Source organism: Triticum urartu, chromosome 1, assembly GCF_003073215.2.
Source record: "Triticum urartu cultivar G1812 chromosome 1, Tu2.1, whole genome shotgun sequence".
Lineage (NCBI taxonomy): Eukaryota > Viridiplantae > Streptophyta > Magnoliopsida > Poales > Poaceae > Triticum > Triticum urartu.
Window position 1 is genome coordinate 543173509 of NC_053022.1, and position 24710 is coordinate 543198218.

The window sequence follows — 24710 nt, forward strand, 5'->3', positions numbered from 1 at the left end:
ACAAAGGCATGGACTGGAACATCAAAGTACAGAAGAAAACCAAGCTGTGCGTAGAAGATCTGAACCATACATATTTAACATCTGATGACTTTCATGAAGTGACCATGGAGCTGCTTAATTTTTACAACCATCGGACAACCATTCTATGTAACTGGGAATATAAGGTTTGCACCGGAGATCATAATGACTATTCTCAAAACAGAAGACAACACGAGGTCTCCGGTTTTCCACATCGTATGACACAAGCCTTTCATTCAACCCATTGATTTGGAAAAAGATCGATTTGCATTCCGGAGTCCGGACCGAATGCTACAAATGTACACACCTCATCATGGCCTATCAATTCCGACATGTTGGCGGTATGCTTCAGAGTCCACTGCCCACTGGCATAATCTTCAAGAACCCAGACCGAGAGCTGGCGATTACCATTAGTGTAATCCATATGCGTTGCATACAGGCGTCCCTGAGATTGCCCAATATAACCATAATCGGAGGTGTCTGCTATGGTGAGGCGGCATTCGGATTTCCCGCCAAGTATTCCCTTCCGCATCCGCCGTGATCACCGAAGAATCGTGGGTAGTTAGATGCAGCGCGCCACCGAAGAAGAGAGAGACGGAACCATCATGATCAACCACGCTAGTGTGGTCGCCCCATTCGCTCTCCTTGGAAGCCCACCTTCCGGTTTCCGATGAGAAGATCTCCACTCTGGTGATCCCGTCGCCCCGCACGAGCACGAACACGGCGAAGCGGGAGGGAGCGGCCGGGTCGAATTGTCGAAAGCCAGACGGATGATGTTCCTCTCCTGAAGCAGCTCCTCGTTAGCAGGCAAGACAGTCCACTTCTCCGTAGCTGGATTGGACACAACGAACTCTGTGTCGGCGCCGGAGCTGGTGGCAGACGATATCTTCCAGCACTTGCAGAGGAGGAGGCCGCCGCAGCAGTCCACGGTCTGGACGCCCCCGTCCCACGCGCCGCGCAGGAAAGGGAGGCCGGGGTCGACGAGGGGCCGGCCTCGGCCCGACAGGTTGCGGAAGCAGAGCTCGTTATTCCAGTCGCTGCGAGCGTAGCAGAAGAAGCCCGACAGGGCCTGCGGCGACCTCTTCGGGAGGCCGGGGTCGGAGCAGAGGGCGCGCCATGCTTTGGACACGCACTTGAAGCAGCAGAGCGATCTGTAGGGCACCCGCGCAAGGACCTCGACGAGGAGGTCCTCGGGGAGGCTCTCTGCCGCCGCCGCCGGCTGCTCCTTCTTCTTCCTGGACCTCTTTGCCATTGCCCCGTAGCGGTGGAGATCCAGCCGGATAACGGCGGCGGCGTATGTATCTGAATGTTATGCGGAATTTGGGGGTTTATTGCGCCCCGTCTCCTCCTATTTTCGGAAACTAGATGATATCCTGCACGTTGTTGCGAAAATATTTAGCAACATATTTAAATGTGTTTTGTTGTATGACGCGTGAATATTTGAAGTAATAATATAAAAAGTTAAAACTGAAAATACATATAATTTATTGCGTTTCATTACTATATAGTTGTAAAATGTTTATTAAATATAAATAACTTAATAGAATGAAAATTCTCATGTATGCTTGCATGTTGAGATGAGTCTTTTTTTCATGACGTTTCATGATGAAGTGGCATGCTTGCATGTTGAGAGATATATGATAGTGGAGGTGGGCCTTTTGTCATGCATGTTGTGTGATGATGTGGCATGCTTGCATGTTGAGAGAAATAATTAGTGAAGGCTAGCTATTTAGATATAGTAGATACTGCGTTGGGCGTGGCCTAAAAACTAGAGCGTGTGTTTGATCCAGTCGGTAACTCGGCCGAAACGGACTGGAGATGGAGTGTGATACACGTATTCCCCGTGTTCTCCAAAAAAAAGGAAACGTTTCCGTGTGGGTTTGTCGCTTTTTGGGCGGTTTTGACAACACACACAAAAGCAATACACCAATACATGAGTGGAGTCCATTTATTATCAAAGTCCAATGTGGACACATCTTTTTGTAGCAAGATTTATTTCAGAGTTCTTTTTTACATAATCACATATATTTTATTAGACAAACGTATTACAAAGAGTACATATGTGGTCATCACAGAAGACATACATAGATGTCTTGCAATATTGAATCAAAGACTTCGCAAGAAGTAAAACTAAAATTTTACTTTGGCAGAATCTTGTGCCACACCAAAACATCGCCCACCATCGTCCTCCTCCGTTGTTGAAGCAACATCGAAGAAAGAGGGGAACTGCCTTCATACCAAGATCTAGAGGAGCACCTTTGCATACAAGGATGCTTTTCGAGCCGATGAACCGGACTGTCTCAAGCAACAAGACCGAAACTTTGTGGCACGTCAGCCAGGGTTCTTCGATCCCCATGTCCGCTAGATCCCAGCACCGTCAACTTCATTCGATGAGATCGAAGAAGAGGACCGTCACTGCATTCCTCTATCCACACACCCCATTGCAAGATGCCAAACACAACCACAACAGCCGACACCAACACCCCCCGAGAGAGTGTTCAGAGTTGGATAGCCTGAAGAGGACTACCGGAACAACGACACCGCGGAGGCGTGCACATGCGATAACGATGTCTAACACTTGGAAGCACCCTCCGAGCGGCCAGGCAAAGATCTATGTCGACAGAGGTATGTCTCACAATGGGGATGTGGGTGCAGCAGCCGCGGTGCAAAGAGATGAACATGGCAATTATATCGGATCCTCAACGATTGTACTTCCGGGATTGAATGATCCAGCAGTCATGAAGTTGTAGCGTGTCAGTGAAGCATTGGCTTTAGCCAATGATTTTTCTTTGAACCGTTTGATGATTGCATGTGATTACAAGCCAGTGGTGAAGGACATCAACAAAGGGTTAGGGCTTGGGAGGCTATTTCAAGAAGTGTGATTTTATGTTTGAAAGTCGTCATTCGAACCAGGAAGCACATCATCTTGTAAAATTTTCAGTACCGCTCCCACAAGGTCGTCGCTGATCTACATGCGGCGAGTCTTGTCCTCTTCCGGCTATAGGCCTTTCTGCGGCGAAGGAAGGATCGAAGGATCGTGCTGATCGGCGACAGCGACCCGATCGTCCACTCACACACATGGAGGATATTCAGGGCTGTACGCCGTCTACTAAATACATGGTCTACTTTTTTTTTTGAGACATATAAATACATGGTCTACTGTTAATGTGCCACCGTTGATCCATAGAATTTCCATCAAGTAAAGCTAACGATGTTAAATTTGGACGAACTTTGTATTGATTGGCTTCCTGCACCCATCGCCAACTCCTGCAGTTGTGCAAAAAACAAGAACAAAAATGACGTTGGTTTTCTCTGCCATCGACAACTCCTAAAAGTTCGCCGTTGCCTACTGACGAACTGCAACAGGTTTGGCGCGATTGCTGTAGAAGTGCAGAAACAAAAGAGAGGCAAAGAAAAAAATGAAACGCCGTTGCCGGGGATCGAACCCGGGTCACCCGCGTGACAGGCGGGAATACTTACCACTATACTACAACGACTTGGATGGCAGAGAGTTTAACTAGAGTTATTAGATCAGCTAACTCTGATCAAATCGGAGGTTGTCCTGGGCCGGAGAGCTGAAACGGGAACCGCAGCCGCCGTTTCGGCCCAAAAAACCTAGACACAATCGAAACTTGGCCGGTGCACAGGCGAGATCGGCGTGTCCAGCTCCTCCCGTCGCCGGCCCTCTCAATCGGTTCCTGTCCAATGCGCCGCGCTTCTTCCGTTAGATCTAGGCGAAAATCGATCTCATGTTGAACCAATTTCAGATTATCCCGTCGCTTCCGTCGATCGTAACCTAACCTGGCTCGGCTTGGTTCCATCTTTCCTTGTTGAACCAGCGCTGGCTCTTGAGAATTTGCACGTCTCTTTGGCAAAATTTGTAGGGCAGAACTGAGGCAAGATCTGCTGCACCGCAGATAGTCGACCAGAGGCTGCATCAACCGGTGGGAACCTTCCAACAGCAACACCATATTTCTCAAGCTGCCCAAAATATATCGGCCATGGCCGTTTTTGAGGATCTCCCACAGGTATGTGTTGCTGCCAGCCAGGTGTATATTCATCAGACATAGCACGTAGCAAGTAAAAATAATAATCTCGATCGGTGGCATTCAAGTATTTTAGCAGCAAGTAACAAATCTAATGTTAAAGAATTGCTATCGTAGACATTGATTGTTTTCTCTATAAACTTGGTCAAAGTTAGATAACTTTGACTCTCTAAAAAACTAATACATCTTACTCCATCTTTTAGAACGAAGAGAGTACAATCTGACCGTTGAAACTTGTCAACCTTGGTTTTGCAAGACATCCCACATCATATACATTCTCTGTTGTGAGTGCAAGCAGCTGCTCGTGTGGGTTTCTATGTTTGTGAGATACTATTCCAAGCTCGTACTCAACTCTGATACACTTGAGAGTTGAGTAACAAGAAATTTTAGGAAAGAGGAACCTATATCATTGACAAAGTTGACCGAATTCTTGAACCATCACAGCAATGGGGTTAAGGTGGAAATGCTTAAACTTGGGCTTAACCCTTGCAAGGAAATCAAAGCCTCTGCTTGGACAGGTGGCTCCAAATCACCGTCAAGTCTGGGACTAAAGAACTTAGCTTGGCTACGTATATTTTCATGAAGAAAATCTACAAATTCCGATGTTGGGTTTTGTCCAACGAAGCAGTTGCAAGTTCAATTCAGTCTCTTCACCTCACTAGTTGTGCTTTAGATCCCATTCCGACACTTGGCCTGTTAAGAAGATAGAAAAAAGGTGCATCTTCGTTTTCTCAATATTAATGAGGAAGAATTATTGCAGTCGCTCTCCAAATCTACTGCCTTGGAGCGGCTGGAGATATCCTTACGCAGTGGGGTAAGTTGCTTGAGAATACCATGTACGTTGCGGAACTAAAATTTCTTGCTGTTATAGAATTCAAGAGGCTACAAATAGTAGAGATCGATGCTCCATGCCCCAACTCCTTCCATTATAGTGGAGCCTTGTTCAATATATCTATCCAAAATTCTTTGCCGCTTAAGAATGTAAGCTTGTGTTGCATTCTCTCTGATGCTCGCGCGGGGCTTCCATCTATTGCAGGAAATGTCGAGAACCTCACCATCCAGTCTCGTGCTGAGGTATATATGCTCTCTCATAGTATATTTAATCAACAATATATGAATGTGTACTGTAGTTTTATGTTGGAACAAACAAGCACATGGTTAACCTTGGGATTTGTTCTTCTTCAGAACATCAACATTCCAATGTTGCCCTCGGAGCTCCCTCATCTCAAGAACATGGACATCGGACTCGGTAGAGGAGTAATGTCCCTCCCTCCAAGCTGCGACATCTTCTCTTTGGTTTCTTTTCTTGATGCTTCTCCTGTAGTGGATTCTTTCATCTTGCAGGTAAATCATTATGTATATCATTTGGAGCTATCTATGCCAATTAGTGTGTTAATTGTTTGTCGTAACAATAACATTATTGTTGATCCTACATGTGTATCTATATGCAGGTAGAGCAGGGTGCCCTTAGGACCGACCTCGTTATTGGAGAGGACAATGACGAGTGCCGGGGCAGAGGCTGAAGCGCCAGTATGACCGCCTCAGGCAGGTGACTATCACAGGGTTTTGTCCATCCAAGGGCTAGATCCATCTCACGATCCACATTCTCGAGAGCGCACCTTTGATCGAGTACCTGACGTTGGACACGGCCTATCGTTGTGATATGAGGTTGGGTACCACTGGTAGATGCCCCTCCTCAATGAAGATTAATTAATGCTCACCGATGTGCAAGGCAGATCTTCCCGGATGTCATAGAGCCATGGAGGTTGTGGGTAGGTACATCGCCATGGGAGTTCCCCCGACTGATGAGTTCAAGGTCTTGGAGCTATGTAGTCGATTTCATGATGCCAACCTACATGAATGGAACGAACAAATAATATTCATTCATAGCATTTCCTACCAAGCAAACCTTTGGACACTTCATACATTCCCCATTCCTTCCGGATTAGGCTATGTTACAATGTCAAAGTATTCCTCTCTTGCTTCGATTGATGCAAAGAAACAAAATACTAGTAAAAAGGGGGCCGGGGGGGGGGGGGGGGGGGGGGGGGGGGGGGGGGGGGGGGGGGTAATGAGGAGATGAATGAATTGTTGTGGGCTATGGGAACCATAAAGCTAGAAACAATCAGATTGTACGCATATCAGTTTGTAAGAAGGAAAAAACTAGTAAGATAACAAAAACTTATGCTACATTAATTATATCATGTTTCTGAAAGAGAAAAGTCTGAAATATACCTTGAACACGTACGTCTCATCGAAATCATATCTTGAACAATTAATCCCTGAAATTTGTATCCAAACTACTGATCCCGGTCAATCCCAACCCTAAAGCAACCCTGATATGTTTGTCTGGTAAAAGTTAGTACCGTCGAAGAACCACTTTTTCTATCACTGACTACATGAGCCTACATGTTAGGTACATCGTTATCCTCTCCCACCCTCTTTACCCTCTTCATCTCGCGCCCCCAATGCTTCTTTTAGAACCGGTCAGGAACCGATACAAACCCGCATTGAATGGCAAAACACGTCCGGACCACGCGGTCCGGGCGGCTATGGACGTTTTGAGGGTTGGCGTTGGAGATACCATGACTACAACTTTCCGTTGTCATAGAGAAAGTTGTTTTTTAGAAAGTATGCTTGTATTCAAATTGCAAATTAATACAAAGTCCTTGATTCATACAAGCACGTCCTAATGCATCCACAAAGAACCAGAATAACAAAAAGCACTGTAAAACAATTATAAAACACGAAGATCTCCGAAGTTCTGTGTCATCGTCCTTGAATCTTGTGAGTCGGCCCCTGTAACACAAAAATTTGCAATCAGACCCAAGCAACTCATCATCTTCAACCACGGCATGATCGCCTCCATGATGTCCCCGTTTTCTTTGCTCCAGCATCGAAAAGACAAGGAACACATGTGCCCCTTTCAGGTGGAAGAGAACTATGATTTGGTTCCGACGATGCGGCCGAGCCAACTGCCGGGGCAAAGGAGGACATCCCTCCATCAGCAGCACAAAGAAAGATGAAGAACTACAACAGAAAATCATACCGACGAGGTGGAAGAAGAATCTCCTTCTCCACACAAGCACCACCTATCCGAGGACCAAAACCGGCCAGTTTCGATCAGCCTCCAAACACCATAGCCTACAACCTCAACGAACCCGACCGTGATCAGAGCCCGGGAAAACTTATTCAGTTGTGACGCCGCTGCAACGGCCTCGGCAAAATCTCCCTCAACGCTAACCCTACTCCCTACTGAGAACCCACCCGACGCACAAATCCGAGTTCCCCCTCCCTCCCAGCCCCAGAGCGGCCGGCGAAGGGAGGGGGAAACAGCGGCGACTCTGGCGTCATGCAAAGGGAATCCATGGTCGCCTCCTTTCCGCCTGTGTACGAGATCCGATCTATCCGGGAGTTACTTGTCTGAGAGGAGAGGTTGCATAGAGAAAAATTTTACCGTACGTCCGATTGGGTTATTTCTTCCCAACTATCTTTTGTACTTGTATGAATCTTAACATTCAGATCACACACGGTGCCATATGGGCAGGTGAAGCTCTCCATGGAGCAGAGCTAGCCACGCACGCATGCATGTGTGGAGCTGCTTTGTGCGTCCTTTGGTATCATGGCAGGATCGTAGTATGCTGACCTTTACAGAGAATCGGAGAATAATAAGGCGGTGGTGGTGATCTCTCACGTGAAGTTTCCTCTCTGGGGAAGACAAACCGAGCTGAAAGTGTAGCAAAGGTCAAAGAGAGAGACAAATTTCTCCCTGGCAACCACTGATAAAATACCATAAAATACTGAAGGGGAGGACAATCTAGCTAGCTGGGTAGTAACATGCTTGACGCTCGTCCTCAGTCTCAGCGGACAAGAGATTCGAATCGAAAGCGAATTAAAGCGCCGGTCACGGGGGCTATAGAAAGCCCGGCCACTGGCCAAGAGCATGCATCCCCCATTCCTTTTCCTTTCCGTAGCTTTCTTCTTTGCCGCTTTGCGTGCCTCCCTCCCCCTCTGTCTCGTCCGCAGCAGCCAGCGGCTGGGACGATGAGGTCGTCGGCGGTGGCGGTGCCAGTGCCGGTGCGGCGGCAGCTGCTGCCATGCTTGGCCCTGCTGCTTCTTGCGGGTGCGGCGTCCGCCCAGGCCCAGAAGTACAACGCGGTGTTCAACTTCGGCGACTCCATCACTGACACGGGCAACCTGTGCACGAGCGGGAAGCCGACGGCGATCACCTTCACGCAGCCGCCCTACGGCGAGACCTACTTCGGCACCCCCACCTGCCGGTGCTCCGACGGCCGCGTCATCGTCGACTTCCTCAGTAAGTGCTGTGCTCCGCTGCTCCGCACACACACTCCATCTTGCTCAAATAAATCGTTCTTGCTTGACGTACGTACGATGACGCATTGCAGGCACCAAGTTTGGGGTGCCGTTCCTGCCACCGTCCAAGGCGAACGGCACGGACTTCAAGCAGGGCGCGAACATGGCCATCACGGGGGCGACGGCCATGGACGCGCCCTTCTTCCGCGGCCTCGGCCTCTCGGACAAGATCTGGAACAACGGGCCCATCAGCTTCCAGATCCAGTGGTTCCAGCAGATCACCGCCACCGTGTGCGGGAACGACTGCAAGCGGTACCTGCGGGACTCGCTGGTGGTGTTCGGCGAGTTCGGCGGCAACGACTACAACGCGATGCTGTTCGGCAACTACAACCCGGACCAAGCGAGCCGGTACCAATGCCGCTAAATGAAATCCTGTCCGCTATAGCCTGATTTTGCATGATTTTTCACCGATATATAGCTGATTTGGGTGAGTACTACCGCTACTTATCATAGCCTGCTATTCAAAACTTTGGCAGGTACACGACCAAGATCGTCAACACCATCATCAGGGGCGTGGAGAAGGTGGTGGCCATGGGGGCCAGGGATGTGGTGGTGCCCGGGGTGCTCCCCATCGGGTGCTTCCCCATCTACCTCACTGTCTACGGCACCAACAGCAGCGCCGACTACGACAGCCTCGGCTGCCTCCGCAAGTTCAACGACCTCTCCACGTTCCACAACAACCTGCTCCAGGCCAAGATTGCCCGCCTCCGGAAGCGCTACGGCCGGGCGGCGCGGATCATGTACGCCGACTTCTACTCCGCCGTCTACGACATGGTCCAGAACCCAAGCAAATACGGTACGTACGTGCGCACGCGGAGTAGTTCCCACATTTCCTTCCGACCGACCAGTACTCTCTTAGTCTTAGGTAGCCGTTGGGCATCTTCTTTCAGCAATAAGTCTAACTAACACGCCAGGGACAGACAAGCCACGCATAACGTGTGGATAGATAGATTCCGCGTTTGTGCACGAGCTAGCAGCAGCAGTGGACACGGCACTAGTGTCAGCGTCGGCATCAGTATCAGTGTGGTGCTACTTGCATACCCACTCTGGGCACATGTCCCTGCATGTGAGATTCCTGCATTTCCTGCGCGGCGACGAGTAGAAGATCTTCAAATCATTCAAAAAAAAAGCATTCAAAAAAATCATTCACAAAGAAGATCTAGAGCTGACATGATGGCCAAGTAATGGTGGATCGGCACTGGCTGACACGCCCAACCAACACATGCCTCCACATGCATGCATGCATGGAGCACCGGCGCCGACCGGGGCACTGTTCATGCACGTTCTAGGTAGTGATCGATCCGTCTAGCTAGCTAACAAGGGTCTCTGCAGGTTTCAACGCGGTTTTCGAGGCGTGCTGCGGCTCCGGGGGAGGCAAGTACAACTACGCCAACAGAGCGCGGTGCGGGATGCCGGGCGCGGCGGCGTGCGCCAACCCGGCCGACCACCTCAGCTGGGACGGCATCCACCTCACCGAGGCAGCATACAAGCACATCAGCGACGGCTGGCTCAACGGGCCCTACTCCAGCCCGCCCATCCTCCACACATAAACATTATTTTATTTATTTATTTATTATGTGGAGCTGTGGTAGTATTATTTATTATTTGCTCAGAGGTTGAGTTTTCCTAATGGAAAAAGGAAATTTGATTCAGTGGCCTATGGTGGTGCTGAGATTATAATGTATACGTTGCCCAAGAAAAAAATTTGGAGGAAACTCTCGAATAAAGTGTAATTGCTTTCGTCCATCAAATGGTGTACATTCGTAACTTGTTGCATATATTGCCATCACTCTCACTCTCACCGCTTATCCCCTATTTCTAAATAGCAACAACAAAAACAGGGTGTCACCATGTTGGCAAAGCCTGCAAGGACGTTGGGATTTTTTCGAATACGCGCGAGTGTGCGTACTACTACCTCCTACCTCCGTCCAGATTTATTGGTCCTCTTTGTATTATGTGTCAAAATTTGATCATAGATTTAATTGTCAAAATGTTAATGCATGTTATAAAAAATTTATATTGTTGGATTCGTGTTTGAACATAGTTTTCAATGATATTTTTTTGGGACATGCATTAACATTTTATTAATTAAATTCATGAACAAAATGTGACACAAAATACTAAGTGGACCAATAAACAAGGACGGTTGTAGTATATATTAAAAAATAGGATGGGGTAAGGAGCCCATCCACGTTGGCAGTTACATATTATGTGACACCAAACTCCACTTAAACACACCCTCACATTAGCTAACTTCTCACACTAGCCCACGCCGACACCACCCCAAAGAAGGCGTGCGCCTCGCCTTTGAGAATTCCTGCTTGTTTCCATGCTATACCTTCCGCTTCTACTCTACATAGTACATGATCTACAGATGGCATCATTGCGGCCAAGTTCTGGCCTTGTTTGGTCATCAAAATTGTTTTCAATTTTATACTAACTATAGTATAAAGTTTGGTCATCTATTTTGAAACGGAGGGAGTAGATGCTAGCCCGAAATCACTATTCTGACCTTTTCAGCAATCTTTGTCACAAAATGAACTCAACATGAAAGTATTTCACGATCTGATCCTTTTAACAACGCCACAACCCGTGGCGTTTCTTCTTCATATAGAAACGCCGAAGTAGCTCGCATTTTAAATCCATATTCAAACGCCCAGCTAGCTAGCTTTGCCGATCCACATGAAAACGCCAAGCAAGTGAACATTGCTGCCCTTGCCAGCAACGCCTTGAGCGTTGGCGTTTCCATGCCATGCCAGCAACGCATGCCACTAGTACAGGGCAATAACGTACACGTTCGGTAAGCCGGCCAGAAATTTCACTGGGACGAGAGCATCATTGGCGTGACTTTTTGGCCCGTGTATTTCCTTACTGATAGTATAACAACTGCCAGTTGTTTTGTCAGATCAGTTGGCGCAGCATAGCTTTTAGGTTATTTCCTTGCTGATCATCTTCTCAACAAATCATTTTGCTATATCCATCCCTTGCGTGCTACACAATTTTTATTTTTAGGATCAGGAAAAGTAGCTGCTCCATCCCTTGCGTGGTACACAAAAAGATTGCGCAGGATCAGGAAACGTTCCGCGTTCTCTCAGGGAAAAACTGCACAGCAGTACATACATGCATGCAACGCATGCCACTAGTACAAACTAAAGATGGATATCCCCCAAAGTACATGCATGCATGCATGATGCCTTGGACAGGAGTGCTGCTACGTCCATGCATGGCCTTTGGCATTTCCATTTAGAAACGTCATGGCCATTGGCATTTTCAGCGTGGCCAGAAACGCCGAATTCATTGGCGTTTCCACAAACGCAATCGGGCTCGGCGTTTCGAGCCTGACACCTCGGCGAGTGAGGCCAGGACAGCAACGTGGCGTGGCTTGGTGTTTTTGTTTGGAGCAGAAACGCCATGGGTTGTGGCATTGCTAAAAGGGTCGGATTGTGAATTACTTTTATGTCGAGTTCTTTGTAGCAAAGATTGCAGTAGAGGTCAGAATAGTGATTTCGACCTAGATGCTAGGCGCTACCTCTTGTACCTGGAGCCCATGCAACCACCGGGCTTCCCAGAACAAGGTGCTTGTTCCATCTCCAACTAACAATCGGGCCGCAACCTTGTACACTTGCAAGGACTTCTCAGGCACCACGATCTCAAACTCTGCCCATGGTATGGACGTGTCTGTGTGTTGCAACCATGCCCATCTCGCCTACATAGGAATGTTGCTTCGATGGGATGGTGCTTCGTGCGGCCGGTCAAATTATTTTCTCCTCATGTCCTCACTTGTTCACATGCAATTGCGCACTGGAGGTAGAACTACAAACTTGTCCCGAGGGAGTTGCATTTGCACTTGAATGGAGATCTTTACCATTTATTCTGGAAGCGGACATCACTGAAGCGGCGATGATGCTTAACCAAAAACATATTAATAGGTCCCGGGATGTTTGCCTAGAGCATGATACAAGAGCTACTTGATTATGATAGAGAGGTGGTAGTGAGAGTGGTTAGGCGCTCAAGAAATAGAGTTAGGCCAACTCCACCGCATGACCCTAAACAGACGTCCGGTTTGGCCGAATTTTGTTCCTTTGGGGCGGCAATGTGTTCGCCCATGTCCGTGTTTGTCCGTTGGGTCGTGGGTGCACCCAACGTGCGACCGCACCCCAAATCATGTCCAGGATGGATGTGATAAAAAAAGCAAAAAACATTAAATAAAATGCCTAAAGAAATAAATAAACGCAGTTAAAAAAACTTAAAACATATTTAGGGGTCACGGCCACAAAACGGCCCAGTTTCACGGTTCACTTAAACGGCTCAGTTCCATAATTTACATAAAACAAAATAAAAAAACGCCGCCCGCGCGCTCTTGCCGCGCCCGTTGATGTCATGGCCGTTGTCGCCGCCTTCAGTGGCCGCCGGTGTCGTTGTCGTCGCTGACGAGGTCGACGTAGTCCGGTGGCGTCCAGAGGTGGGCCGGCGGTCCGCGGTGCACGGGGGCGACGGGCTGGAAGGTGGTCGGTGCCTGCACCACCTCCTCCCGAGGCGAGGCGTCCCGCTCCGGCGACTGCGGCGGCGTGGGGCACCAGTTCACACCCCCATGGCGGCCGCCATCTGCTCCGCCGTGCACGACCAGCTCCACCCCTGGCCCACCAGGCCCGGGTGGAAGGCGGCCACCGGCGGCTCCTCCCTCACCTCCTCCTTCGGCACCATCTCCAGCTCGGGGATGGCGACGTCGCCGGCCGCGGAGAGAGCCGTCATCTCCTCGAGGCCCTCCCATTGGCGCTCGTCGTGCGTGCGCATGGAGTCCTCCATGACATGCGCCATGAGATGGGCCTCCTCCTCCGCTGTCATGCGAGGAGGTGGAGGTGGTGACGGAGACGGGGAAGGCGACGGCGTGGGCGTGAGGCCGTGCACCAGCGTACGCCCGCGCACCTCCCGACGTGGCCGCCGCGGCCCCGACACCGTGCCGGCGAAGTAGGACGCGCGTCGCACATCGTGCTCGTCCTGGGGCCACGTGTCCGACAGGACGGAGTCGGGGGCGTACCTCTCATCGTAGTAGAGGTTGTCGGGGAGGAGGTGTTGGAAATATGCCCTAGAGGCAATAATAAAATGGTTATTATTATATTTCTTTGTTCATGATAATTGTCTATTGTTCATGCTAAAATTGTGTTATCCGGAAATCGTAATACATGTGTGAATACATAGACCACAACACGTCCCTAGTGAGCCTCTAGTTGACTAGCTCGTTGATCAAAAGATAGTCATGGTTTCCTGACTATGGACATTGGATGTCATTGATAACGGGATCGCATCATTAGGAGAATGATGTGATGGACAAGACCCAATCCTAAGCATAGCTCAAAGATCGTGTAGTTCGTTTGCTGTAGCTTTTCTGAATGTCAAGTATCATTTCCTTAGACCATGAGATTGTGCAACTCCCGGATACCGTAGGAGTCCCTTGGGTGTGCCAAACTTCACAACGTAACTGGGTGACTATAAAGGTACACCACAGGTATCTCCGAAAGTGTCTGTTGGGTTGGCACGAATCGAGACTGGGATTTGTCACTCCGTGTGATAGAGAGGTATCTCTGGGCCCACTCGGTAATGCATCATCATAATGAGCTCAATGTGACCAAGTGGTTGATCACGGGATCATGCATTACGGCACAAGTAAAGTGACTTGCCGGTAACGAGATTGAACGAGGTATTGGGATACCGACGATCGAGTCTCGGGCAAGTAACGTACCGATTGACAAAGGGAATTGTATACGGATTGATTGAATCCTCGACATCGTGGTTCATCCGATGAGATCATCGTGGAGCATGTGGGAGCCAACATGGGTATCCAGATCCCACTGTTGGTTATTGACTAGAGAGACGTCTCGGTCATGTCTGCATGTCTCCCGAACCCGTAGGGTCTACACACTTAAGGTTCGGTGACGCTAGGGTTGTAGAGATATTAGTATGCAGTAACCCGAAAGTTGTTCGGAGTCCCGGATGAGATCCCGGACGTCACGAGGAGTTCCGGAATGGTCCGAAGGTAAAGATTTATATATAGGAAGTCCAGTTTCGGCCACCGGGAAGGTTTCGGGGGTCGCCGGTATTGTACCGGGACCACCGGAAGGGTCCCGGGGGTCCACCGGGTGGGGCCACCTATCCCGGAGGGCCCCATGGGCTGAAGTGGGAGGGGAACCAGCCCCTGGTGGGCTAGTGCGCCCCCCTTGGGCCTCCCCTGCGCCTAGGGTTGGGAAACCCTAGGGGTGGGGGCGCCCCCCACTTGGCTTGGGGGGAAGCCACGCCTTTGTTGGAAATATGCCCTAGAGGCAATAATAAAATGGTTATTATTATATTTATTTGTTCATGATAATTGTCTATTGTTCATGCTATAATTGTGTTATCCGGAAATCGTAATACATGTGTGAATACATAGACCACAACACGTCCCTAGTGAGCCTCTAGTTGACTAGCTCGTTGATCAAAAGATAGTCATAGGTTTCCTGACTATGGACATTGGATGTCATTGATAACGGGATCGCATCATTAGGAGAATGATGTGATGGACAAGACCCAATCCTAAGCTTAGCTCAAAGATCGTGTAGTTCATTTGCTGTAGCTTTTCTGAATGTCAAGTATCATTTCCTTAGACCAGGAGATTGTGCAAATCCCGGATACCGTAGGAGTGCCTTGGGTGTGCCAAACGTCACAACGTAACTGGGTGACTATAAAGGTACATTACTGGTATGTCCGAAAGTGTCTGTTGGGTTGGCACGAATCGAGACTGGGATTTGTCACTCCGTATGACGGAGAGGTATCTCTGGGCCCACTCGGTAATGCACCAGTATTGTCACAAAAGATTTTCACCAGTAGCGTCTCTTGATGTGCTTGGTTCTCTTGTGAAATCTGGATTCCTTTGCCAAGGCAATTGCACCAGTATTGTCACAAAAGATTTTCATTGGACCCGATGCACTAGGTATGACACCTAGATCGGATATGAACTCCTTCATCCAGACTCCTTCGTTCGCTGCTTCCGAAGCAGCTATGTACTCCGCTTCACATGTAGATCCAACTACGACGCTTTGTTTAGAACTGCACCAACTGACAGCTCCACCGTTTAATGTAAACACGTATCCGGTTTGCGATTTAGAATCGTCCGGATCAGTGTCAAAGCTTGCATCAACGTAACCTTTTACGACGAGCTCTTTGTCACCTCCATATACGAGAAGCATATCCTTAGTCCTTTTCAGGTATTTCAGGATGTTCTTGACCGCTGTCCAGTGATCCACTCCTGGATTACTTTGGTACCTCCCTGCTAGACTTATAGCAAGGCACACATCAGGTCTGGTACACAGCATTGCATACATGATAGATCCTATTGCTGATGCATAGGGAACATCTTTCATATTCTCTCTATCTTCTGCAGTGGTCGGGCATTGAGTCTTACTCAATTCCACACCTTGTAACACAGGCAAGAATCCTTTCTTTGCTTGATCCATTTTGAACTTCTTCAAAATTTTGTCAAGGTATGTTGTTTGTGAAAGTCCAATCAAGCGTCTTGATCTATCTCTATAGATCTTAATGCCTAATATGTAAGCAGCTTCACCGAGGTCTTTCATTGAAAAACTCTTATTCAAGTATCCCTTTATGCTATCCAAAAATTCTATATCATTTCCAATTAACAATATGTCATCCACATATAATATCAGAAATGCTACAGAGCTCCCACTCACTTTCTTGTAAATACAGGCTTCTCCAAAAGTCTGCATAAAACCAAATGCTTTGATCACACTATCAAAACGTTTATTCCAACTCCGAGAGGCTTGCACCAGTCCATAAATGGATCGCTGGAGCTTGCACACTTTGTTAGCTCCCTTTGGATCGACAAAACCTTCTGGTTGCATCATATACAACTCTTCTTCCAGAAATCCATTCAGGAATGCAGTTTTTACATCCATCTGCCAAATTTCATAATCATAAAACGCGGCAATTGCTAACATGATTCGGACAGACTTAAGCATCGCTACGGGTGAGAAGGTCTCATCATAGTCAATCCCTTGAACTTGCCGAAAACCTTTCGCGACAAGTCGAGCTTTGTAGACAGTAATATTACCGTCAGCGTCAGTCTTCTTCTTGAAGATCCATTTATTCTCAATTGCTTGCCGATCATAGGGCAAGTCAACCAAAGTCCATACTTTGTTCTCATACATGGATCCCATCTCAGATTTCATGGCTTCAAGCCATTTTGCGGAATCTGGGCTCACCATCGCTTCTTCATAGTTCGTAGGTTCATCATGATCTAGTAGCATGACTTCCAGAACAGGATTACCGTACCACTCTGGTGCGGATCTCACTCTGGTTGATCTACGAGGTTCAGTAGTATCTTGATCTGAAGTTTCATGATCATTATCATTAGCTTCCTCACTAACTGGTGTAGGTGTCACTGAAACAGTTTTCTGTGATGTACTACTTTCCAATAAGGGAGCAGGTACAGTTACCTCGTCAAGTTCTACTTTCCTCCCACTCACTTCTTTCGAGAGAAACTCCTTTTCTAGAAAGTTTCCGAATTTAGCAACAAAAGTCTTGCCTTCGGATCTGTGATAGAAGGTGTATCCAATAGTTTCCTTTGGATATCCTATGAAGACACATTTCTCCGATTTGGGTTCGAGCTTATCAGGTTGAAGCTTTTTCACGTAAGCATCGTAGCCCCAAACTTTCAGAAACGACAACTTTGGTTTCTTGCCAAACCACAGTTCATAAGGCGTCGTCTCAATGGATTTTGATGGTGCCCTATTTAACGTGAATGCGGCCGTCTCTAGAGCGTATCCCCAAAACGATAGCGGTAAATCAGCAAGAGACATCATAGATCGCACCATATCTAGTAAAGTACGATTATGACGTTCAGACACACCATTACGCTGTGGTGTTCCGGGTGGCGTGAGTTGCGAAACTATTCCACAATTTTTCAAATGTACACCAAACTCGTAACTCAAATATTCTCCTCCACGATCAGATCGTAGAAACTTTATTTTCTTGTTACGATGATTTTCAACTTCACTCTGAAATTCTTTGAACTTTTCAAATGTTTCAGACTTATGTTTCATTAAGAAGATATACCCATATCTGCTTAAATCATCTGTGAAGGTGAGAAAATAACAATATCCGCCACGAGCCTCAATATTCATCGGACCACATACATCTGTATGTATGATTTCCAACAAATCTGTTGCTCTCTCCATAGTACCGGAGAATGGTGTTTTGGTCATCTTGCCCATGAGGCACGGTTCGCAAGTACCAAGTGATTCATAATCAAGTGGTTCCAAAAGTCCATCAGAATGGAGTTTCTTCATGCGCTTTACACCGATATGACCTAAACGGCAGTGCCACAAATAAGTTGCACTCTCATTATCAACTCTGCATCTTTTGGCTTCAACATTATGAATATGTGTGTTACTACTATCCAGATTCAACAAGAATAGACCACTCTTCAAGGGTGCATGACCATAAAATATATTACTCATATAAATAGAACAACCATTATTCTCTGATTTAAATGAATAACCGTCTCGCATCAAACAAGATCCCGATATAATGTTCATGCTTAACGCTGGCACCAAATAACAATTATTTAGGTCTAATACTAATCCCGAAGGTAGATGTAGAGGTAGCGTGCCGACTGCGATCACATCGACTTTGGAACCGTTTCCCACGCGCATCGTCACCTCGTCCTTAACCAATCTTCGCTTGATCCGTAGTCCCTGTTTCGAGTTGCAAATATTAGCAACAGAACCAGTATCAAATACCCAAGTGCTACTGCGAGCATTAGTAAGGTACACATCAATAACATGTATATCACATATACCTTTGTTCACCTTGCCGTCCTTCTTATCCGCCAAATACTTGGGGCAGTTCCGCTTCCAATGACCAGTCTGCTTGCAATAGAAGCACTCAGTTTCAGGCTTAGGTCCAGGCTTGGGTTTCTTCTCTTGAGTAGCAACTTGCTTGCCGTTCTTTTTGAAGTTCCCCTTCTTCTTCCCTTTTCCCTTTTTCTTGAAACTAGTGGTCTTGTTGACCATCAACACTTGATGCTCCTTCTTGATTTCTACCTCCGCAGCTTTCAGCATTGCGAAGAGCTCGGGAATAGTCTTGTTCATCCCTTGCATATTATAGTTCATCACGAAGCTCTTGTAGCTTGGTGGCAGTGATTGAAGAATTCTGTCAATGACGCTATCATCTGGAAGATTAACTCCCAATTGAATCAAGTGATTATTATACCCAGACATTTTGAGTATATGCTCACTGACAGAACTGTTCTCCTCCATCTTGCAGCTATAGAACTTATTGGAGATTTCATATCTCTCAATCTGGGCATTTGCTTGAAATATTAACTTCAACTCCTGGAACATCTCATATGCTCCATGACGTTCAAAACGTCGTTGAAGTCCCGATTCTAAGCCGTAAAGCATGGCACACTGAACTATCGAGTAGTCATCAGCTTTGCTCTGCCAGACGTTCATAACATCCGGCGTTGCTCCTGCAGCAGGCCTGGCACCCAGCGGCGCTTCCAGGACGTAATTCTTCTGTGCAGCAATGAGGATAATCCTCAAGTTACGGACCCAGTCCGTGTAATTGCTACCATCATCTTTCAACTTTGCTTTCTCAAGGAACGCATTAAAATTCAACGGAACAACAGCACGAGCCATCTATCTACAATCAAACATAAACAAGCAAGATACTAATCAGGTACTAAGTTTCATGATAAATTTAAGTTCAGTTAATCAAATTAATTAAAGAACTCCCACTTAGATAGACATCCCTCTAATCCTCTAAGTGATTACGTGATCCAAATCAACTAAACCATAACCGATCATCACGTGAGATGGAGTAGTTTTCAATGGTGAACATCGTTATGTTGATCATATCTACTATATGATTCACGCTCGACCTTTCGGTCTCCGTGTTCCGAGGCCATATCTGTATATGCTTGGCTCGTCAAGTATAACCTGAGTATTCCGCGTGTGCAACTGTTTTGCACCCGTTGTATTTGAACGTAGAACCTATCACACCCGATCATCACGTGGTGTCTCAGCACGAAGAACTTTCGCAACGGTGCATACTCAGGGAGAACACTTCTTGATAATTTAGTGAGAGATCATCTTATAATGCTACCGTCAATCAAAGCAAGATAAGATGCATAAAAGGATAAACATCACATGCAATCAATATAAGTGATATGATATGGCCATCATCATCTCGTGCTTGTGATATCCATCTCCGAAGCACCGTCGTGATCACCATCGTCACTGGCGTGACACCTTGATCTCCATCGTAGCATCGTTGTCGTCTCGCCAAGCTTGTGCTTCCACGACTATCACTACCGCTTAGTAATAAAGTAAAGCATTACATCGCGATTTCATTGCATACAATAAAACGACAACCATAAGGCTCCTGCCAGTTGCCGATAACTCGGTTACAAAACATGATCATCTCATACAATAAAATTCAGCATCATGTCTCGACCATATCACATCACAACATGCCCTGCAAAAACAAGTTAGACGTCTTCTACTTTGTTGTTGCAAGTTTTACGTGGCTGCTACGGGCTTAAGCAAGAACCAATCTACCTACGCATCAAAACCACAACGATAGTTTGTCAAATAGACTCCGTTTTAACCTTCGCAAGGACCGGGCCTAGCCATACTTGGTTCAACTAAAGTTGGAGAGACAATCGCCCGCAAGCCACCTATGTGCAAAGCACGTCGGGGGAACCGGTCTCGCGTAAGCGTACGCGTAATGTTGGTCCGGGTCGTCTCGTCCAACAATGCCGCCGAACCAAAGTATGACATGCTGGTAGGCAGTATGACTTATATCGCCCACAACTCACTTGTGTTCTACTCGTGCATATAACATCAACATAAATAACCTAGGCTCGGATGCCACTGTTGGGTTTCGTAGTAATTTCAAAAAATTTCCTACGCACACGCAAGATCATGTGATGCATAGCAACGAGAGGGGAGAGTGTTGTCTACGTACCCAACGCAGACCGACTGCGGAAGCGCTGACACAACGTAGAGGAAGTAGTCGTACGCCTTCATGATCCAACCGATCAAGCACCGAAACTACGGCACCTCCGAGTTCGAGCACACGTTCAGCTCGATGACGATCCCCGGACTCCGATCCAGCAAAGTGTCGGGGAAGAGTTCTGTCAGCACGACGGCGTGGTGACGATCTTGATGCACTATAGCAGCAGGGCTTCGCCTAAACTCCGCTACAGTATTATCGAGGACTATGGTGGCTGGGGGCACCGCACACGGCTAAGGAATAGATCACGTGGATCAACTTGTGTGTTTCTGGGGTGCCTCTGCCTCAGTATATAAAGGAGACAAGGGGGAGGGGGCGCCGGCTAGGAGGAGGGCGCAGGAGGAGTCCTACTCCTTCCGGGAGTAGGACTCCCCCCCCAATCCTAGTTGGACTAGGATTCCCCGAGGGGGAAAGAGGGAGAGGGGGGGCGGCCACCTCTCCTAGTCCTAATAGGACTAGGGGAGGGGGGAGGCACGCAGCCACCTTGGGCCGCCCCTTTCTCCTTTCCACTAAAGCCCATTAAGGCCCATATGGCTCCCGGGGGGTTCCGGTAACCTCCCGGTACTCCGGTAAAATCCCGATTTCACCCGGAACACTTCCGATGTCCAAATATAGGCTTCCAATATATCAATCTTTATGTCTCGACCATTTCGAGACTCCTCGTCATGTCCGTGATATCATCCGGGACTCCGAACAACCTTCGGTACATCAAAATGCATAAACTCATAATATTACTGTCATCGTAACCTTAAGCGTGCGGACCCTACGGGTTCGAGAACAATGTAGACATGACCGAGACACGTCTCCGGTCAATAACCAATAGCGGGACCTGGATGCCCATATTGGCTCCTACATATTCTACGAAGATCTTTATCGGTCAGACCGCATAACAACATACGTTGTTCCCTTTGTCATCGGTATGTTACTTGCCCGAGATTCGATCGTCGGTATCCAATACCTAGTTCAATCTCGTTACCGGTAAGTCTCTTTACTCGTTCTGTAATACATGATCCCGCAACTAACTCATTAGTTGCAATGCTTGCAAGGCTTATGTGATGTGCATTACCGAGAGGGCCCAGAGATACCTCTCCGACAATCGGAGTGACAAATCCTAATCTCGAAATACGCCAACCCAACATCTACCTTTGGAGACACCTGTAATGCTCCTTTATAATCACCCAGTTACGTTGTGACGTTTGGTAGCACCCAAAGTGTTCCTCCGGCAAACGGGAGTTGCATAATCTCATAGTTATAGGAACATGTATAAGTCACGAAGAAAGCAATAGCAACATACTAAACGATCGGGTGCTAAGCTAATGGAATGGGTCATGTCAATCAGATCATTCAACTAATGATGTGACCTCGTTAATCAAATAACAACTCATTGTTCATGGTTAGGAAACATAACCATCTTTGATTAACGAGCTAGTCAAGTAGAGGCATACTAGTGACACTTTGTTTGTATGTGTATTCACACATGTATTATGTTTCCGGTTAATACAATTCTAGCATGAATAATAAACATTTATCATGATTATAAGGAAATAAATAATAAATTTATTATTGCCTCTAGGGCATATTTCCTTCATGAGATTGATCATGTTCTTGTAATAGGAATCACGACTTGCATGTCGATGAGTATGACAACCGGCAGGAGCCATAGGAGTTGTCTTTATTTATTTATGACCTGCGTGTCAACATAAACGTCATGTAATTACTTTACTTTATTGCTAAAGCGTTAGCCATAGTAGTAGATGTAATAGATGACGAGACAACTTCAAGAAGACACGATGATGAAGATCATGATGATGGAGATCGTGGTATCATGCCGGTGACCACGATGATCATGGAGCCCCGAAGATGGAGATCAAAAGGAGCAAATGATATTTGCCATATCATGTCACTATTTGATTTCATGTGATGTTTATCATGTTTTACATCTTATTTGCTTAGAACGACGGTAGCTTAAATAAGATGATCCCTCGTAATAATTTTAAGAAAGTGTTCCCCCTAACTGTGCACCGTTGCGAAGGTTCGTTGTTTCGAAGCACCACGTGATGATCGGGTGTGATAGATTCTAACGTTCGAATACAACGGGTGTAAGCCAGATTTACACACGCAATACACTTAGGTTGACTTGACGAGCCTAGCATGTACAGACATGGCCTCGGAACACAGAAGACCGAAAGGTCGAGCATGAGTCGTATAGAAGATACGATCAACATGAAGATGTTCACCGATGTTGACTAGTCCGTCTCACGTGGTGATCGGACACGGCCTAGTTAACTCGGATCATGTTTCACTTAGATGACTGGAGGGATGTCTATCTGAGTGGGAGTTCATTGAATAATTTGATTAGATGAACTTAATTATCATGAACTTAGTCTAAAATCTTTACAATATGTCTTGTAGATCAAATGGCCCATGTTGTCCACAACTTCAACGCGTTCCTAGAGAAAACCAAGCTGAAAGACGATGGCAGCAACCATACGGACTGGGTCCGGAACCTGAGGATCATCCTCATAGCTGCCAAGAAAGATTATGTCCTAGAAGCACCGCTAGGTGACGCACCTGTCCCAGAGAACCAAGACGTTATGAACGCTTGGCAGTCACGTGCTGATGATTACTCCCTCGTTCAGTGCGGCATGCTTTACATCTTAGAACCGGGGCTCCAAAAGCGTTTTGAGAGACACGGAGCATATGAGATGTTCGAAGAGCTGAAAATGGTTTTTCAAGCTCATGCCCGGGTCGAGAGATATGAAGTCTCCGACAAGTTCTTCAGCTGTAAGATGGAGGAAAATAGTTCTGTCAGTGAGCACATACTCAAAATGTCTGGGTTGCATAACCGCTTGACTCAGCTGGGAGTTAATCTCCCGGATGACGCGGTCATTGACAGAATCCTTCAGTCGCTTCCACCGAGCTACAAGAGCTTTGTGATGAACTTCAATATGCAGGGGATGGAAAAGACCATTCCTGAGGTATATTCAATACTGAAATCAGCGGAGGTGGAAATCAAAAAGGAACATCAAGTGTTGATGGTGAATAAAACCACTAAGTTCAAGAAAGGCAAGGGTAAAAAGAACTTCAAGAAGGACGGCAAGGGAGTTGCCACGCCCGGTAAGCAAGCTGCCGGGAAGAAGCCAAAGAATGGACCCAAGCCCGAGACTGAGTGTTTTTATTGCAAGGGAAGTGGTCACTGGAAGCGGAACTGCCCCAAATACTTAGCGGACAAGAAGGCCGGCAACACTAAAGGTATATGTGATATACATGTAACTGATGTGTACCTTACCAGTACTCGTAGTAGCTCCTGGGTATTTGATACCGGTGCGGTTGCTCACATTTGTAACTCAAAGCAGGAGCTGCGGAATAAACGGAGACTAGCGAAGGACGAGGTGACGATGCGCGTCGGGAATGGTTCCAAGGTCGATGTGATCGCCGTCGGCACGCTGCCTCTACATTTACCTACTGGATTAGTTTTAAACCTCAATAATTGTTATTTAGTGCCAGCTTTGAGCACGAACATTGTATCAGGATCTCATTTAATTCGAGATGGCTACTCATTTAAATCTGAGAATAATGGTTGTTCTATTTATATGAGAGATATGTTTTATGGTCATGCTCCGATGGTGAATGGCTTATTCTTAATGAATCTCGATCGTAATGCTACACATATTCATAGTGTGAATACCAAAAGATGTAAGGTTGATAATGATAGTCCCACATACTTGTGGCACTGCCGCCTTGGTCACATAGGTGTCAAATGCATGAAGAAGCTCCATGCAGATGGACTTTTAGAGTCTCTTGATTACGAATCATTTGACACGTGCGAACCATGCCTCATGGGTAAAATGACCAAGACTCCGTTCTCAGGAACAATGGAGCGAGCAACCAACTTATTGAAAATCATACATACTGATGTGTGTGGTCCAATGAGTGTTGAGGCTCGCGGTGGCTATCGTTATGTTCTCACCCTAACTGATGACTTGAGTAGATATGGGTATGTCTACTTAATAAAACACAAGTCTGAGACCTTTGAAAAGTTCAAGGAATTTCAGAGTGAGGTTGAGAATCAACGTGACAGGAAAATCAAGTTCTTGCGATCAGATCGTGGGGGAGAATACTTGAGTCACGAATTTGGCACACACTTAAGAAAATGTGGAATAGTTTCACAACTAACGCCGCCTGGAACACCTCAGCGTAATG

The 24710-nt window shown here is 47.0% G+C and overlaps 2 protein-coding genes and 1 non-coding gene across 3 annotated transcripts; 1 reads left to right on the plus strand and 2 right to left on the minus strand.

Moving 5' to 3' along the window:
* Nucleotides 1–276: 276 nt before the first annotated feature.
* LOC125528305 (F-box protein At5g62510-like) lies at nt 277–1270 on the minus strand. Its single transcript, XM_048692802.1, has one exon. It carries the CDS (start codon nt 1268–1270, stop codon nt 581–583), a length of 690 nt encoding a protein of 229 aa, XP_048548759.1. The 3' UTR covers nt 277–580.
* A 2173-nt stretch (nt 1271–3443) lies between these two features.
* Nucleotides 3444–3515, minus strand: TRNAD-GUC. The gene has a single exon. It is a non-coding gene; the product is annotated as a tRNA-Asp (tRNA).
* A 4371-nt stretch (nt 3516–7886) lies between these two features.
* On the plus strand, nt 7887–10184 carry LOC125528317 (GDSL esterase/lipase At5g45910-like). The gene is made up of 4 exons (XM_048692806.1): nt 7887–8379; nt 8471–8786; nt 8915–9234; nt 9771–10184. Exons 1-4 carry the CDS (start codon nt 7902–7904, stop codon nt 9986–9988), a joined length of 1332 nt encoding a protein of 443 aa, XP_048548763.1. The 5' UTR covers nt 7887–7901; the 3' UTR covers nt 9989–10184.
* Nucleotides 10185–24710: the final 14526 nt, after the last annotated feature.